General features: G+C 28.5%; 1 protein-coding gene and 1 long non-coding RNA gene across 3 annotated transcripts; one reads left to right on the forward strand and one right to left on the reverse strand.

Moving 5' to 3' along the window:
* Positions 1-221: 221 nt before the first annotated feature.
* LOC111018254 (uncharacterized) lies at positions 222-5738 on the forward strand. Of its 2 annotated transcripts, XR_015791946.1 has the most exons (4): positions 395-594; positions 2537-2630; positions 4281-4418; positions 5311-5738. It is a non-coding gene; the product is annotated as an uncharacterized LOC111018254 (long non-coding RNA). The 2 variants fall into 2 exon arrangements; XR_002602384.2 differs by lacking the exons at positions 4281-4418; positions 5311-5738 and having other exon boundaries at positions 222-594; positions 2537-3101.
* A 4090-nt stretch (positions 5739-9828) lies between these two features.
* On the reverse strand, positions 9829-16182 carry LOC111018280 (polygalacturonase-like). Its single transcript, XM_022294310.2, has 4 exons — positions 15668-16182; positions 12968-13257; positions 11619-11847; positions 9829-10353 (listed from the first exon to the last, which is right to left on the reverse strand). Exons 1-4 carry the CDS (start codon positions 16175-16177, stop codon positions 10132-10134), a joined length of 1251 nt encoding a protein of 416 aa, XP_022150002.2. The 5' UTR covers positions 16178-16182; the 3' UTR covers positions 9829-10131.
* Between the last annotated feature and the right edge of the window lie 1862 nt (positions 16183-18044).

Genomic DNA, 18044 nt, shown 5'->3' on the forward strand with positions numbered 1-18044 from the left:
TGTAAAATGATGCATACAAAAGATAGATATATTTTTTTAATTTATGATATGGACATGCAGAATGATGCATGAACAGGATAAGTTTTATTTTATTTTATTTTCTTTGGAGGAGAAAAAAAATTATCTAAATATGCTATAAACTGCCCCAAGAATATGCTAAATACTTTATGCAATCGTTAATATATTCCTGGGATTGTTTAGTCTTTTTGTAACAAAAAAAAGAGAGAAATTTGGGGAATTATTAAAGATTGAAGTTTAAAGGGTATATTGGTCTTTTTAACTTAAAAGAAAAGAGAAAAAAAAAGGAATTTGGTTTGAATTTTAAAGGCGACACGTGTGTGTTTGTGGTGTTGCCTTAGGAAAGTTGTGTGTGACGTGTTTTAAAAAAAAAGAGAGAAACAGAAAAGGAAAGAAAAGAAAAGAAAAGAAGAAAGAAGGGGAAAAAAAAGAAAGAACAGAGAGGGGTGAAACGAAAACGGAGAAGGAAAAAGGAGGGAGAGAGAACGATGGTGAAGAAGAGAAAGAAGCGGAGAAGAAGAGTTTGAAGAAATTTGTTTTAAAAGCAGCGGTACGGAGTTATGGATTCATAGTTTGGTAAGTTTTTTAAAACTAAGTAGGAGAAATCATGGGTTATAGGACTTTTTAAGGTGAAATTTTGTGGGTTTTATTCTATAGAAATTCTGTGAATCTGTGGATTTTGTGGTTATATTCAAGAAATTGCTTAGAAGAAAATTTGAATTTCTGGCCTTAATAATCGTTTTACAGAAAACGTAATTGTTATTATGGGTATCTTTAATGGTGGAATTTGAGGGGAATTTGTGAAGAAGAAGAAGGAAATTGAAGGTTGAGTTTATGGAATTTTAGATGGTTTGAAGAGTAGGAATTTAGAGAAAAGTTCATAAAAAAAAAGGAAAACAGAGAACGGTAATTGATAAGAGAAGGAAGAAGTTGCAGAAGAAGAAAAAGAAAGAAAAAATGGCCATGGGTTTGGTAGGAGAAGAGAGAACAGAGAAAAAGAAGATGGGTTGTTGAATAGAGGAGAGAGAAAGGGATTTTGGGATAAAAATAAATTAAGAAAAGTAAAATGAATTGTCAAATTGGTAAAAGAAATGGGGTAATTCGTGGTTTGAAAATTAATGAAAGAAAATGTGAAGTTGAAAGGAAAGAGAAAATTGAGTTATGTTTGTGGGTCTCACACGTGTAAGGTGATAGAAAAGAGAAGTAGTGGGCTTTTAATGAGGAGAGATGATGAGGAATTTTGAATAATTGGTTTTGTTTGAATATATTGTGATTAAAGTTTGGAAGTAGTTGATATTAGAATTAAGTAAAATAATTTGGTATTAAATCGATATTTTAGGTTGGCCAGAAATTGGAGGAAAGGACGACCGAGTTTAAAGGATTTGTGAGTGGTTATTTTATTAAACGTTTTTGGATATTATTATTAGAATTTGTGAGTGGTTTATTCTAGAAATGTTTTTAGAAATATATTATGATAGAATTTCAAGAAAGTGTATATTATGTACGTTTTAGCATTTCTGCTAAGAATGAAAGAAAATGTGTTAGAAAGAATTATTTTAGAAATGTTTAATGAGAAATGTTTTATGAGTTTAAAGAAGTGTTTAAAGCTTATGAAAAGTATTTAGAAAGAGATTTCAGAAAATGATATTAGAATTCTATGAAATGTTTTTAGAAAGAAAGATTTTAGAAGTGATCTGAGAAAGAAAGAAAAGTTCTTAGAAAATAGAAAGAAGAAAAGAAGAATTTTAGAACAGTCAATGAGATTGAGAATTTTATGCAGAAATAAGTTTTCAAACCACCATGTTATTGTATCCAGGTGATTACCGGTATGCTATGTGAATGTGTTTCTATAGTATACCCAGAAATAGAAGGTCTTTGAGACCATTTTACTTCACGTGTTGAGAGAATTATTCTGCTGTGTATATTGAGATTACTCTATATTAGTAGACCAGAAATAGAATTATTCTGCTGTGCGTATTGAGATTACTCTACGCTAGTAAACCAGAATAGAATGTGAATACATGTGTGGTGTTGAGTTTTCTGAACCTATTTATTGGTTGAAGGAAAATGTTTTATATGATATTAGAAAGTGTTTTCCTAGTTCTGTTTAATATTTCAAGAGAACGATTCATCCTAAGAGAGAGAAACATAAATATATACATAAAATTAAACTCTAGGGTTATAAAGCCGAACTCCCAAGTGAGTAAATAAGTTTGAAAGTGTTTATGTACCTACAACAGGGACATTTATAACCCCTTTGAAAGGCAACACTTCTATCCAAAAACTTAAACAAATAGTTAGGAAGAAATAAGGTAAATCATTTTTTATTCTTTTTTTTAAGTGGTTCATTTAAAACCTAATGGTTAAAACTCCAAATCAACCTTAATTTTTTATTAAAAACAATATGCCATGAACGACGTAACAACCCACATAAAATGCAATATGAATATGGTGTGAAGTTATGTACTAATGCATCCTATAGGATAATGGCTCACAAATCTTTCATATGCTTTGGCAGTATGGTCAACTTGAGTGGAGAATTTCATGCGCCTGCACGGGAACCGAAATTCCACGAAGGTCACACTACTCAGTCTCCGATCTAATCCTAAAAGGTAAAGCCCGGGTAGGAGGCTTGTGAATATGTGTGAGATGCATGGTGATGCAAAATAAAATAATAATACAATTAAATGAAGAAAAAAAAACAAACAAAAAATGGACCCAAAAACATATTACAATAGGGTAATAAATGACAAACTAAATGGCTTGACTCTCAAAGATCCCCAGTGGAGTCGCCAAGCTGTCGCAACGTCATCGCGACGTGGAGCGGCCGACGTCATTCCCCGAAGGGTCTCTTTCGAGATAAGGGTTTGGAGTCGCCACCAATCATCTACGATGTTTGATTGGTCACCTATTTTAAAAACTTGGTCTGCGAAAACAGATTTTAGGTTCGGGAGTCGACTGAGCATAGGGGAAATGTTAGCACCCTACAACACCCGTTCAAAAACGGTACCACATTTTATCATAAATAATCCTATTATTTTATTTGGTCTAAGGAAAGAAATATTTTTGTGTTTTGATTGAAATATCTCATGTTATATTAATTCACACCAGATTTGAATTAATAGGTATGAGTGGCACGAAAGCCATAATAAAAATTAAGCAGCTCGGGAATATTGGAAGGTTCCAATTCCCGTCATTGGAGTTTTTGAAATAATTATTTAGTAAAAAAATAATAATAATAATAATAAAATAATTTTAATAAACATTAAGACTTGAACTTGCGACATGAGTGTTGACACTAAAACATCACACCAATGTGCCACAACTTTGACATATAAGCTATGCTCTTTTTTAAAATACATATTTTGTATTTTTGAATTTTGTTTTAAAAAAAAAGAAAAAAAAACTCTAAATGAAATCTTTTATTTAAAATAATTATTTAGTAGACTCGAATTTGGGTTATGTACATTAAAAAACAAACATCTTACCACTATTCCAACATCTTAAGATGTAAACAATATATTCTTTTAAACAAACAAAAGTTTTAATTTATTTTTTTCAACTAAAAAAACTACGAATTTTGTTAAATTAAAACAAAAATATATATATATATATATTTATTTATTTCGAAATTAACAAGATTATTTAAAAGAAAAAAAAACTTTTATTTAAAAACAAAGTCAAAATTCCTTTAACAAAACTTATTTGCTAAAAAAACTGTTTTTTTAATTAAAAAATAAAACAAAGGTAACACAAAAAAAATAAACCTTGTAAAAAAAATAATTTTAAACAAAAACTACATTTTAAATAAAAAGAATCCAAATTTAAACTTTGAATCCAAATTTAAAAGAATCCAAATTTTTTTCAACAAGATTTATTTTATAAAACTCCTATTTTTTTCAACGTATTTTAACCAAAATTTTAAAGTAAAATATTTTATTAAAATAAAATAAAGTTTATATTTATTTCATTTAAAAAACTCTTCTTTATTAGAAAAAGAAAACCTTTTATTTTAAAACAAATTTTAAAATATCAAAATCCTTATTTTATTTTCAAAAACTTGTTTAAAATTAATTTAGAAGATTTTTTTTTTCTTACTAAAAACATTTTCTTTTTAAAAAAAGTAAAAAAAACCTTTTTCTTAAAAAAAACATTTTTTTGTAAAAAAAAAAAAAATCTTTTGATAGAAACAAAAGAATCTGTTTCAAATTAAAAGCATGATTTCCAACGCACTAACGAGGAGGAGATTGTTGGAGTGTCAGCGGGCTTGGAAGAAGCTGTGAACAAGAAGGTTGTTGCTGCTGTCGTTCGCGTCGTTCCTTGCGTCGTCGGAGGTCGTGGGTATGCAGGAGAAAAGTGGTGATGGTGGGATAAGAGTGATGGAGAGAAGAAGATATGAGGTGATGAGTTTCTAACTCTCTACACGTTCCTTCTTGTGTGTCTCCTCCCCCTTAAATTATATGTTAACCGTTAAAAATCAAAGGTTTTGTTAAAATAAAATATTTATTTCATTAAAACAAATCATTTTTATTTATCTATTTTTTATTTTAATAATAAAACAAAATCTAAACCAACCATTTTTATTTTCTTATCAATAAAATTAAACATTTAAATAAATCTAACATTTAATTTTAGTTAATTTAAACTTTATATTAAAACTAATAATAAGTAAACCTATGTTATTCTTTAATTAAAATAAAAGACAATAAAGTAAAATACAATAATATAAATTAAAATTAAAATTAAAAATAAGCCGGACCAAATACGGTGTCTACATAATTCACTAATAATTGGAATACAAAACTGTCCCAAAAATATCCCTAGAGGTCCCAACAAAGCCCCCTAACTTCTAAGTATTTTAACACAATTAATACTCAGGAACAGAAATGAAAAAATCACATAATAATCAAAGAACAAATTACCCTAAACATGTTGATCTCAATCTACCCTTTTTGTGTTGCCCAACACCCGAGCCGCCGCCTCTGAAACTTCTACAAAAACACCCAAAAACTACAGCACAAACCCACTGTCCTTTTCTTTCTTATTCTCACGGCTGCTACTTTTTTCCCACTGCCACATACATATATATAAGAAAACTAGGTCAAATAAAATAAAGTAATTGGGCCATGGTCCAATGTCTTTCATTCCTTCTTTGTTTTATTTTGTATCCAAACCCAACAACTATGTCCATAGTTAGTTTAATAAGAGCGTTACACCATAAATTAGAGTAAATCGATCAAATCTATGACGGGAACATTTTAAAACCACTAAAGAATAAATAATCGGCGGCAGATAGAGCAATGAAGGGCATTGGTGAGACGGTGATAGTTGGTCTCCGAGGGGTTGAACAACATTGAATTGGGCAAATCTCGGCAGTGGCAGTGGCAGAGAATAAGAGGAGCAGAGAGAGAGTAGAGAGAGAGAATGAGTTTTTGTTTGGTGATGAAGATTTATAGAATGAGATCACTAGAATTTGATTAAATTACAGGAAGAAATAAGAGAGATTTATGGAGTTTTTATGAATAATTGATTACGGATGAGAGTTTTTTTTTAATTAATTTGACGTTTTGTTTACTTGAATTTGATTAAATAGTGGAATAAATAAGGGAGGGATTTATGCGGTATTTATGAATAATTGATTAAGTGTGAGACTTTTGTAATTAATCTGACCATTTTTATTGCATTGCACAAACGAAATTCATGACCATTTTGTTTTTTAATGGCGAAATTTATGGAACATTTACCATGTTCGCCGTTTCAAATTTGACTCAAAAATTTAATTCCAATGTTGGAATTTGAGATGAGATTGTTTTTACTTATTGTGTTATTGTGTCATTTATTCAAAATAAACATCTATTTATAATTATAACAAATTTAATAGTTTCATGTAAAATGACTATTTTATCTCCAAATTTATATTGAAAAGGGTAAAAAATAAAGGGCAAAAACGATAAAAAAAGTTTATCCAGATGCAAGCTTTTATATATACTAGTAAGAAACACGTGTCTTACACATAGAATCTTGTGGTTCTAAATTAAAGTAAAATAAATAGTGTTTTTTAAGTTTATAATATTATCATTTTAAAGAAAGAAAGTGATTATATATAAATATAAATTCAAGGTATGATATTGTTATAATAAAAGAAGATGATAAAAGATTAGCATGGAAAGTAAGTATAAATTTAAAGTGTAAGAAAGATGAAAAACCACCAACGTGCAAGTTTTTTTTTTTCAATGAGGGAACTTTCTTAATTTACCTCTAATTTTCTTGATTATAAATTATTATATTACATTTTATCCTTGTTAAATTGTGTGACGTTAAATCATTAAGTTTGTTCATTCTAGAATGAAAAATAAAGGTAAGAATGAGAGAAAGAGTAAACCCTAAAAAGTCCAACCTTATGATATTGAGAGGGATAAAAATGCTTTTTTGCCCTAACTTTGTAAAAATAATTACAACATTTCACATATATAAATCAAAAGCATCACTTTACACAAAAAAAAAAAAATCAAACTCATAAGCATTCTTATTATCTAAATTATGAGAATGATCGAATTTTGCTTGATCTCGATTCTATCGACCATCATCTCGACACATTGTACTCTAGAATTTCTTTCAATCTGAACAATGATAAATTTGGAAAAAGCGAACTGATGTCATCAACTCAGCTTTAATTTGGCTTCTCTTCACTATCATTATCCTCTCGATCACTCATATGTGCATTGTTGTTGTCGTTGCTAAAGTAAGAGAGTAATCTTCATACCATCACATCACTTAGAAAATTTTCTACTTTGTTCCATCCACCACCTCTTGATTTTTGGTTGACATTAGAAAGAGAGGACACATTTATATACGGATTGGAAGGGGGTTAGGAAGATGAAAGGATTGGGAGAGGGTATGTGATAATTGGAAGGGGGTTCGGAAGATGAAAGGATTGGAGGAGGGTATGTGGTAGATGAAAGGAGTGAAAAAAATAAAGATAAAAATAATGAAAGAATAATTAAGAGAGAGAAGATTAGTAAGAGAAAATAAGGGAATTTAAAGGGGTGAGATGTGACGGAGAGAAGAGATAAATTGAGAGAGGGAAAATTTGTATTTAAATGACACAATTGTCATCAAAAGAAAAATGAAAAGACTTATAGTGAGAGGGCAAAAATAGTATATAGATTTAATTAATAGAAGAGAGAGGAGAGAAAAACACTTCAAATTATAGGATTAAAAAATAAATTAAATAGATGATAAAACTTTTCATATTCTAAACAAGATTAAGTGAAATTATAATTTTAAAAGGAAAAAAAAAGATAAATGGTTATTTGGGTAGGTTAATTTGAGTAATGCATTTGAATGGTGGAGAAAAAATGAATGGATAGTAAATGTGAAAGAAATATAATGAGAGAATTAAGATAAATGAATGCAAGAAAATGGATTTGTACAGGTGGAGATAAAATATTTTCAAACAAAAAAAAAAGAGATAAATGAGGAAGTGGGCGTGGGAATGAGAGAGAGGAAGAAAGTAGGGGAGGTAGATGACAAATTTGCCATCCAACTTTTATAAAAATGAGTTATTGAAGAAGGGTAAAATTGACCTAAAAAGTTTCTCCTTATTCCACCTTTTATATATACTATAGACTATAGACTATATACTTCGAATATATGCTATATTTTTTTATATTATATCTACTAAATTTTATTTTAACTAATAATAAAAATAAGTCAATATGAGTTAAGATATACATCCCCGAGAGGTAGTGGGTTTAAATCTTCATCCCCATAAGTTGTTGTACCGAAAAAAACCTAAAATTAAAAATAGGAAATAAGAAATAGTTACCGAATCTATTTTTGTTTTTATATTTTTTCTAAGAAAAAAGAAACAAAAATAGTTATCGAACGTATTCCTATTCTAGTCTTTTTTTTTTTTAAATAAGAAACATGAAATGGGACAAGGGAGATTAGAACTTACCAAACAAGTCCTAAGTTTCTTTTTTTTTTTTCTTGTTCCCGGTTCCAATTTGTTTCAAATCATAAATAAAAATGTTGGGTTATCATCTTGAATCCATTAGTGTTGGGGCTATGCAATTTTACTTTCCATTATGAAAATAGAAAGGAAAAAAACAAGAAAAAAGAACGATAATATAAATGTTTGGTAACTATTTCCATTTATTGTCACCCATTTTTAAAAAATGTTCACAGGAATTTTGAAAACAACTAAATCAAGTTTTTTTTTATTCGTATTTTCAATTTCTTTTTCCAAAACATAAATAGAAGCATTATTTTATTATTATTGACTTATAAAATACATATAAAATGTTAAAAAAATAGAATATTTGAATATTTAATCTAAAAAAGTAATTTTCATATAAAACATTACTTTTTATTTCAAAAGTTTACCGAGTGAGAAACAATAAATGATTTATGTGTTTATTATTTGAATAAAGAAGAAGAAACATTAAATAATTTATCAAACGTGATTTTGTTTTATTTATTAAAAAAGAGAAAACACAAATAACATGAAACGAGAAATAAAAATAAAAAATAGAAATTGTACCAAACTGACATTATGGCTCGTTTGTCAACATTACCCTTTATTGTTTCTTATTCTTGTTTTTGAAAAGCAGACATATTTGGTAACAAATTCTGTTTCTCGTTTCTGAAATGTTCCTAAAAATGAACCAAATTTTTGAAATTACAAAAATTAGTTTTGTTTTTTCGGTTTCTATTTCTTTAATTTTTGTATCCAGACACTACTTTAAGTTAAATAATATTATTTGTGCCAAATCCTATAAAATTAAACCATGGTCCGGCGGTGCATGGGTCTACCTCAATTATATTATTCACTCATTATCATATCTAGAGTTTTATACTCAAAATGTTGATTTTTTTCCCTTTTTTTTGTATTTTGTATTTTTTAATTTAAAATATTTAAATTTATTCTTTATTTAAACTAATAATTTATACTTTTATATTAACGAAATTTATAATATTCCTTTAATATAGTATAAATTTGATTTTTTTGATTTTTTTGTATTTTATATACTTTAATTTAAAATATTTTTGAAAATTTATTCTTTATTTAAACCTATTATATTTTTTTAAACAAAAGATTTTCTATTTTTTAAATTAAAAATATTTTGAAATTTTATTCTTTATTATTTTTTAAAGCAATTTGATTCTTTTTTAAAGCTAACAATTTATTCTTTTATATGGTAAATTATATTTCCTTTAATACATTATATTATTCGAGTATATATTATATCTTTTTATATTATATATTTACTAAATTTTATTTAACTAAAAATAAAAGTAAACTAACTTGAGTTAAGGTATATAATTCTCGATCAAGAGGTCGTCGATTCGAATCTCGAACCCTACTAATTGTTATACTAAAAAACTAATAAAAACATAAATGAGAAGCAGGAAATAGTTATCAAACATATTTTTGTTTCTATTTTCTTTTTTCAAGAAACAAGAAAAAAAATGATTAGGAACACATATTGTTTCTAGTTGTAAATAAAATTAGAAACAAGAAATAGGAAACGAGAAACAGGAAAGAAGAACGTTATCTAAATTACCTTATCTATGTGACACCAAGTCGAGGAGGATGTCACACTGGAAAAATGTCATCTAAGGAGACCTTGGTGTAAATATTATTTTATGTTGGGTGGTGGGGTTCAAACCTTAATTGTGTGTGAACTCGTGTACAACTATGTACTAAGCTCAAAACTCACTAAATAACATATTCTATGTAAATTTATCATAATCAATTCTAACATTCTACTAACGTCGTAAAAGGTATAATTAAAAAGGACTACATCGACTAAATTGAAAAATAAACTCATATATCAAATGACTAAAATCATATATTTACCTTTCTAAAATGTGTATACAATTTTGGTAACCCTACTTAAAATAAAATTAAAAAAAAGAACAAAAAAGATAGAATAGTTGACCACCAAACACTTACCTTTTTAAAAAACTGAAAAGAACAAACAAAAAGCGGGAGAGAAACATTAACAAATGACCCTAATAAATCATATTATCTTTTTTCTTCTCAAGCGTCGGGATGTCACTGAAGTCTTGACGAAGGTTCTATCAAAATAACAAAATCAAGGATGCTTATGAAAAGCAGTCATCTGGTAGAACTAAACCCAACGTTTTTCCCTTGACATATTCACAAGATGATTTAGCTTCTTCATTTTGGTACGTCAAACGAACATTCTCCAACCTTATTCCATTGCAAGGGTTCTTTGAACTGCAATCAAATTTTATGGCAATTGGTGTTGCTGAAGTTCCTATAATGTCTTTATATATTACATTGCTTATCTTGATACCCGATTCCTGTTCTCATATTCAAGTAAAACAAATTAAAAAAAAAAAGGATAAATTAGTTTTTATTTCATTAAAAAAAATGAAAGACTAGATATAATCGAAGTTGTAATTACGTCTGAAAATAAATTATAAACTTCTAAATAAAGATTTCAAGTGCACCACAAGTAAAATAACTATCAATCTGCTCATAGAAAATAATATAAATACATATCGTCTTCAAACTATATTTAAAAAATATATATATTGACAGAAAAAAAGTAGGATAAATAACTCATTAGGTCTTTTTGAAATATAAATTATTTTTCAATTTTATCCCCAGTATTTTAAAAGGTAATTGAACAATTTTTTTTTTCAACATGTGGTGGTAGATCGAACTCACAACACCTTAACTTGTGATATATGTCAATTAGTGTTGAGCTATACTCGTTTTGGCGAACCTTTATTCTATTGAATAATGTATTTTGGTGATATGGTATAATTAAATCAAAAGATATTAACCTAAAATAATATATTTGTTTTTGAAGTATCAAATCACTATATGGTTGTTAATTTCAATAGGATTATTGATAATAAGTTTGATTGAAAATTTTTAAATATTAGAAAAGAGATTAAAAATTATATATGCTTTTTACTTCACTCCGGCAGTCTAAGGACGCAAATAAAACTAAAACCAAACTTTGAGATTATATAAACTAATATGTATTTTTTTTTTAAACCTCGGCTCACACTATTCAATTATTAAATTTAGGCAAATAATCAAATATATATGTGTATATATATTTTGTCCCTCTTCCCCAATGTTCTTCTGTTATGTTTTTTTCTTTTTTTTTATTTTTTATAATTTATTCTCTAATGTTTTAAAATTATCAATTTAGTCTCTTTTGTTTAATGTCTTTCATTTTTATCCTTCCAGTCAATCAAAGTTAAAATTAGCTAATGATAAGCTTACATGACATAATACTTAACAAGCTCATATAAATTTAGAAATAAAAATGAACTTATCTAAAAGGAAAGAAAATCAAGTTCTACCGACATTTTAGAAATTTGGAGAAGTTAGAAAAATTTTCATTCCCTTCTTCAATTTCTAGCAAATTAGTAAGTATCATGTCACGTAAATTTATCGTCAAATAATTTTAACACTTGCAAACACAAATGATATAGTTAAAAATATTAGGATAAAATTGAAAAATATACTTAAAAAATACTCAAACATGAGAAACTAAAACATATATTTAAGGATGAAATTACGGAAAAAAAAATGATATGTGTTTTACCTGACCGGGGCAGTCTATGTTGTGCGGGCAGTAGTGTTGGTCAATGACGATGGGGTTTTGGACATTATGCATAGTGGCGCCGAGGAATTGGACTCCGTACACAAATCCAGAGCTGGGCCGGGCCCATGTTTTTATTCTCAGCCCATTTTCGGTGCCCGAGAAAATTGCATCTGAAACGGTGACGTTTCCCACCCCGGCCTCATTCATGCTATGTGCTAAGCTTCCTATGCTGCACCCATTTCAAAATTAATTTACATAAATATCCAACTAGTTCTAAATATGTATTTTTAAATATAGGAAATTTTGAAATTTTGAAATTTTACAAAAATAACACAATAATTTAAATGAGTATAAACTTAAATATTATATACATCAAGCTTGCTATATTTGGAAAAAAATAGGGACCAACGGCAAGCAAGATAAAGAAAGTAGTTGATCCTATGTGTAAAACCTTGCTGCGAGAGAGTCTTTCTCTGATGAAAATCCAGAAAGTTTTTGGACAAGAAAATGTTATGACAATAAATAATATTAATTTATATTATGTAGTGAAATTTTTCAAACAAAAAGAGTATTAAGATATTAATCGGGAGTACTGCTACTTCAATTAATATTTAACCATGTAATATAAATAAAAATATTATTTTATTGTATGCCATTTCATTTATTTTGGTAAGGTAGTAGCAACTACCAGCGTACTAAAACTTTTGTTGCTAATAGAATATAGAAGTTTAATTTGAATTCTAGTTTAGTCGTTGCAGAAATTTGTATATGGTTATTTCGTTTTGGTCCCTTGAGCCGAAACATTTTGTTTAAGTTTCCAAACTTTACATATGTATAAAAGAAAAGATTAGTTAATTTCTTATGGTTATTTTTTGGTAAGATATATAAACTTGTGTAGCATGTGTTTTGTTCATTTATTGGATGAGTAGGTACCAATGTAGGAAAATGTGTTGAAGCCAAATGTATGGTAGTTAGGTATTAGGATTTTGAAACAAAATCTAAGTTTTTGTCAAGTGACTAATAATTAAAAAAAAAAAAAAAGTTTGGATGCAAAGTTAAAAATTTATAATAAACATTTTTTAAATAGAAGCAAAATATTTGAAAGTTTAAATTAAAACATTTAAGTAAAAAAAGATGGATCATAAACCAAAATTAATTTAAACCTAGAGTTTGAAAATTGGATAATAGAAAAAAGATAGATACGAGTAGGCAGCACTAACCAGAACCTATCTTTGTGTTAGATCACTATATTTTGAAAACAAAAAATTTTATCTTCATTTTTCTTTACTGCTGATCAATAAGAAATAGGTGTTGATAGTCAGTATCTAACTATTGTTCAAGAGAATCACCTAATGCCATGACCAGGACCACATCTGATGCCTTGAATCCAGAGGTTGCGGGACCCAGGGCCAATGGATATGCAATCGTCTCCTGTTTGGATGAAAGAATGAAGGATGGTCACGTGTGAGGATGATTCCACGTGGATGCCGTCGGTGTTGGGACTATTTCCTGGTGCAATTATATTCACTCCTTCTATTAACACATTTCTGCATCCATCAATCAATATATGGAACAATTGGCTGTTTCTCGACACCAACCCTTTAATTCTTATGTTGTCCGAGTTTCGAAAACTTAGTGTCTGCATTCCAAAGTCAACAATTAGTTAAAGTACTATTTTAATATTTGTACGTTAGGATTTATTCACCTTCAAATTTAAACACTTTTTAAGATTAGAAGTTGTGTAAGATGGATGGTGGTTGCATTATAGTTAAAATTAAATCTTATGAAAGAGTCCCATTGACCTCAACTCATATATAGCTACACATTTCTTTTAATTAATGTTAAATTTTCAATTGATTTGGAGGAAAGGATGTTGACAAGATTTAAGTAAAATATATAAAGTAAAATTTAACTCTTAATAGGATAAAAACAAAACTAACACCAACGTATAGAGCACATATGACATATTTGGTAACATGTTTCTTTTTTATTTCTCATTTCTTGTTCCTTTATTTTTCGTTTCTTCTTTTTCAATTAAAATAAATAAATAAAGAATAAAACTACGATTTATAATTCGTTTTTTATATATAAAAAAGAATAAAAATATGTTTGATAATCATTTTCATTTATTATTGTCCTCTAAAATTTTAGATAAAAAAAAGTAAAAGTTTTATATGAAATCTAATTTTTGAGTAAATATTAAAAAATTTTATGTTATATATATCCTATGCATTCTTAAAGTTAAAAATGATAAAATAATTCATTAATCTTATTTTAGAAAGAAACTAAAAATAGGAATGGAAACAAGAACTAAGGCTCCTTTCGTAACATTTTCATTTCTTGTTTCTCGTTTTCAATTTTATTAAGAAATCTAATTATTTTACCACTAACTTTATTTATTATTTCTCCTTTTTTGGGGACATTCTCACAATTATATAGAAATTTTGGAAACAATCAAAACAAGTTTCTCATTTCTTGTTCTCATTTCCAATTTGTTCCAAAACATAATAAAAAGATTGTTTTATCATAGTTGAATTCTTGGAGGTTGGAACCATGCAATATATTTTTCTTCATTAAAAATTAAGAAACAAGAACACTGGAACGATACCAAACGAGCCCTAATTTTATTGTTTCCAAAACTTCTACTCAATTTTAGAAATATGTTTCTTAAAATGATAAATAAGAAACAAATACTATTCCCCATTTTATTTTGGTCCTTTGAATGATCTGTGAAGTTTTAAGGGTATGTTTAGTAACGTGTTCGTTTTCTGTTTCTCGTTTCCAATTTTCTTAAGAAATCTAAAAATTTTACAACTAACTTTGTTTCTTGTTTGTTTCAAAAAAAAAAAAAAAACTTTGTTTCTTGTTTCAATTTTTTTGGAAATATTTTCACAATTGTATAGAAATTTTGGAAACAACCAAAACAAGTTTCTCTTTTCTTGTTCTCATTTCTAATTTGTTCCAAAACATAAATAAAAATATTGTTTTATCATACTTGAATTCAAAAAAGAAGAAACTAAAACAAGAAATATGCACGTTCCCGAACGGGCCCTAAGTAGCCCTTTCATTCTTGCCATTATTTTCTATTAACCATATTTAAATTGATGAATAATGTGGTTTGAATTAGAATACATGTATATTAACGTGATAATATAAGCTTGTATTGGGTCTTACATGCTTTTTTGGTTAAATTATATTTTAATTCTTTTATTTTCAACTTTGGTCTATTTTGATTTTTATAATCCAAAATGTATACTTTTGTCTATTTATTTTTAAAAACTTATTGTAAATCCTAATACAAATTCTATATACAATGAAAACCTTAAATACAAAGTCATGACAATATTTCAAAAAAATTATGAAGTGTAGTGTTTTGTTAAAATTATGTCAATTTGAAAAAAGAAAAAAAGAAAAAGGAAAAAAGATATCCAAATGATCACTTTCTAAAATAATATAATCCAAAATAGGCATTTTTTAAGCACTAAATAGGTATTTTGAAAGTATATTAAAGGATCAAATTGAACGAAATCTCAACATTAAATATAATTAACCAAAATAGAAATTTTGAAAAAAATTAGAGGAAAAAAAAAACTATGAGCTGGAGGAAAATATTTAGGTGTTGATTGATGGACGGATGAGCACCTAAATTTTTTAACGAATCAAAAAGAAAGGTAAAAACAATAATTAAAAAAAGAAAAAGCTTTCCCCATTTTTAGTGCTATTGTAAGTTAAAAGAACATATAAATCAAAAGGAAAAAACTTAGACTTCAAGGAACTTCTTTTTCAATATCACTAATTATTTGACAATTAATTTTTTTTAAATTTCTCTTTTTAAGTTATCAAATATTTAATGGAGCTCTATAATTGTTTTTTAGTACAATGACATGCTAATTTTGGCAATTTAAACTTGTTTATAATAAAATTGGAGGTCTCATTGAAAAAAAATTAAAAATAATAAACAAAAAGAAAAAATTAAAAAAGAAAAAATTGACGTTTAAAACATAAAACTATTTAGAAAAACCGCTATATGAACTGGAAGAAGCAGGTACCATGGCTCCGACGGGGCAGTGAGCGGCGGCGGAGGATTTGCAGGCCCACAAGGCGGCGCCATTGGCGTCGAGAACTCCGCCGCTCACTGAGATGCCATCGACGCCTTCGAAGCTCAGCCAGCTCTCCCCTCCGCCAAGGATCCGGTAGTCGGCCGGCGCCACCAGCGCTCCGTCGATGTGGAAACTGATGTCGCCATTCTCACAGCCGCCTCCGTGGAATATCGTCGGCCGGACCACGTACCGCCCCTTGGGAATGTAAACAATGGCGGATTCAGACGACGAGCACGCCGCCGCCCACGCACGGCGGAACGGCACGGTCCAGTCGCCGGTGTGGCGGCCGCCGAAGTCCAGAACGTTGAGGAGTGTTGCAGAGTGAGATTTGGAGATGGCGCCGAGGAGGAGAATGAGGAAGATGGAATGGAGAAGCGATGGAGGAAGTGAGAGAGTGGAGGAAATTTTGGCCATTGTTTTCCGGGAAGAAGGAGAAGGTAGATTTGGCTGAGGGATCATTCGTCCATAGGGTATTTATAGGTCTTTTTTTCTTTCTTTTTGTTTTGTTTTGTTTTTTTTCATTTTTCTTTTGGGGTTGGGGGAGTTGTTAATGAATGTTTGGTATGTATGTCAATCAAAAGGGAGGATAGCTCAAAGTGTTTCTAAGTGGTCAACGAGAATAGTTTAGATAAGGTATATATTTCGATGAAAATGTCGTTATTGTACATATTGTTATACTAATCCGAGGAAAAAAAATTAACGACTTTCCGTGATATATAGTTTAACTGGTTTAAGATATTATTTTTTTTTTTTTTTTTTGCCCTAAGGTAGGAGTTTCATGTCCCGCACTTTTTTAGCTTAAAAAATAAAATAATGGAAGGGCTTAAATTGTGTGCAAAGTGAAAGGTGTTGGATTTTTGTTGTAAATAGGTTTGAAAGGGAGTGGTGAATTGAGAAACTGTTGGATAATAATTTTAATGATTTCACGTTAACAAGATAAGGAACCTAACAAATTAAGGTTTTTAATATAAGTGTAGTCTAATTGATTTTGAGATGTAACCCTATGAATATTAATATATATCAGAGTCTAAAACGTACAAAATAAGTTAACTAACTCCGGACGAAACAACTTGTTGACTGTCCCTAAACACCGATCCTTTTAGGATGCTGTGTTCTCACTCACATATCCCAAGTTAAACATGTTTAAAACTTTGAATTTCTTATGATTGAGCCATCGAAAAAAAGAATGTGCATCTCTTGTTGGTATAAGTAGTTACTATCAATTTTTTTAAGTCTTTCTTAACCATACTTTGATGATCTTAGGATCTCTTTCATTCAGATGCGGTGTCGTTCATTCATGTACTCATTCTCTCTACTCAGGTGTCAGTACAAAACTTCTTTATTTCATAATAGATGGATATTTCATGGATAAACTTCAAATTGTCTCCTTATTTGAAAACTTTGAATAGCACCCAAAATATAGAGATTTGATATGAGATTCATGAAATGTTAAATGATTTGACAAGTGGGGTAAACACTAAATATTGTGGTAAAAAGCACTGGGGAGATTGAATCAAGTAATAAGAGTGATTTTTACATATGATTGCTTTCTGTATGAAAGAAAACGGAGAGAAATCATTGTAAAATGCTTGTTAATTATTGGAATTATCCTTGGCGTTTTAGTGGAACCTATGATGATTAGAGAACTAGCCCCCAACGAACCATTATAAATCAAGTATTAATTTTCTTCTTCATTTTGTTTATTTATCATTCTAGTTGCTTAAATATTTTAGGTTGGTTTATCTACTTTTTTTAAGCTGTAAGGTCCAATTCGATTTATTTACTTCTTTTGTGATTGAGATAATTTTAGTAGGCTGTTGTTCTTTCTTAACACAGTTGCTATCTAATGCATCTATACATCTTAAGCCAAGTTTAACATATGTGATTATTGAAGCTCAACTTTAAAACATGCTACTTAGCTCAATTTTCTAAGGGGCAACTAGAGGAATAGCTAAATTAAATAGTTTGATTTGAAAAATGGCCAAAATAATTAGATATCAGAAAAATAACTAAAGAACAGTTAGAGCTGAACTACGTGATTTTATGTAGACAAATGTACCCTCTCCATCAAAATAGGTAAATTTATCCTACCATTACCCCTATAAATTCGTGACGAAACTACCCTTCAACAAATCTGTAATGCACCTAAATTGTAGGAAAGAAGATATTGAATGGAAATTATAGAGTTCAAAAATTTTAAATCAAAATGTAAAATGAATTAAAAAATAAGTAAAATCAATTTAGAAAAATGGAACATGAAAAAAAAAAAATATTGAAATCCAAAATTGAACAAAAAAATATAGAGTGAATAGTTGAGAATTAGTAC

Source organism: Momordica charantia (genome assembly GCF_013281855.1).
Source record: "Momordica charantia cultivar OHB3-1 chromosome 6 unlocalized genomic scaffold, Mcharantia_2.0 BLBB01000006.1, whole genome shotgun sequence".
Classification (NCBI taxonomy): domain Eukaryota; kingdom Viridiplantae; phylum Streptophyta; class Magnoliopsida; order Cucurbitales; family Cucurbitaceae; genus Momordica; species Momordica charantia.

Excerpts from the sequence above, each read along its gene's own strand:
- LOC111018280 (XM_022294310.2), bottom strand. The coding sequence starts at position 16,177 with ATGATCCCTCAGCCAAATCTACCTTCTCCTTCTTCCCGGAAAACAATG. Across the intron at positions 13,258-15,667 it reads ACTGCCCCGTCGGAGCCATG|ACACTAAGTTTTCGAAACTC; the intron begins GTACCTGCTTCT and ends TTTGGAATGCAG. Across the intron at positions 11,848-12,967 it reads GGTCCTGGTCATGGCATTAG|CATAGGAAGCTTAGCACATA; the intron begins GTGATTCTCTTG and ends AAATGGGTGCAG.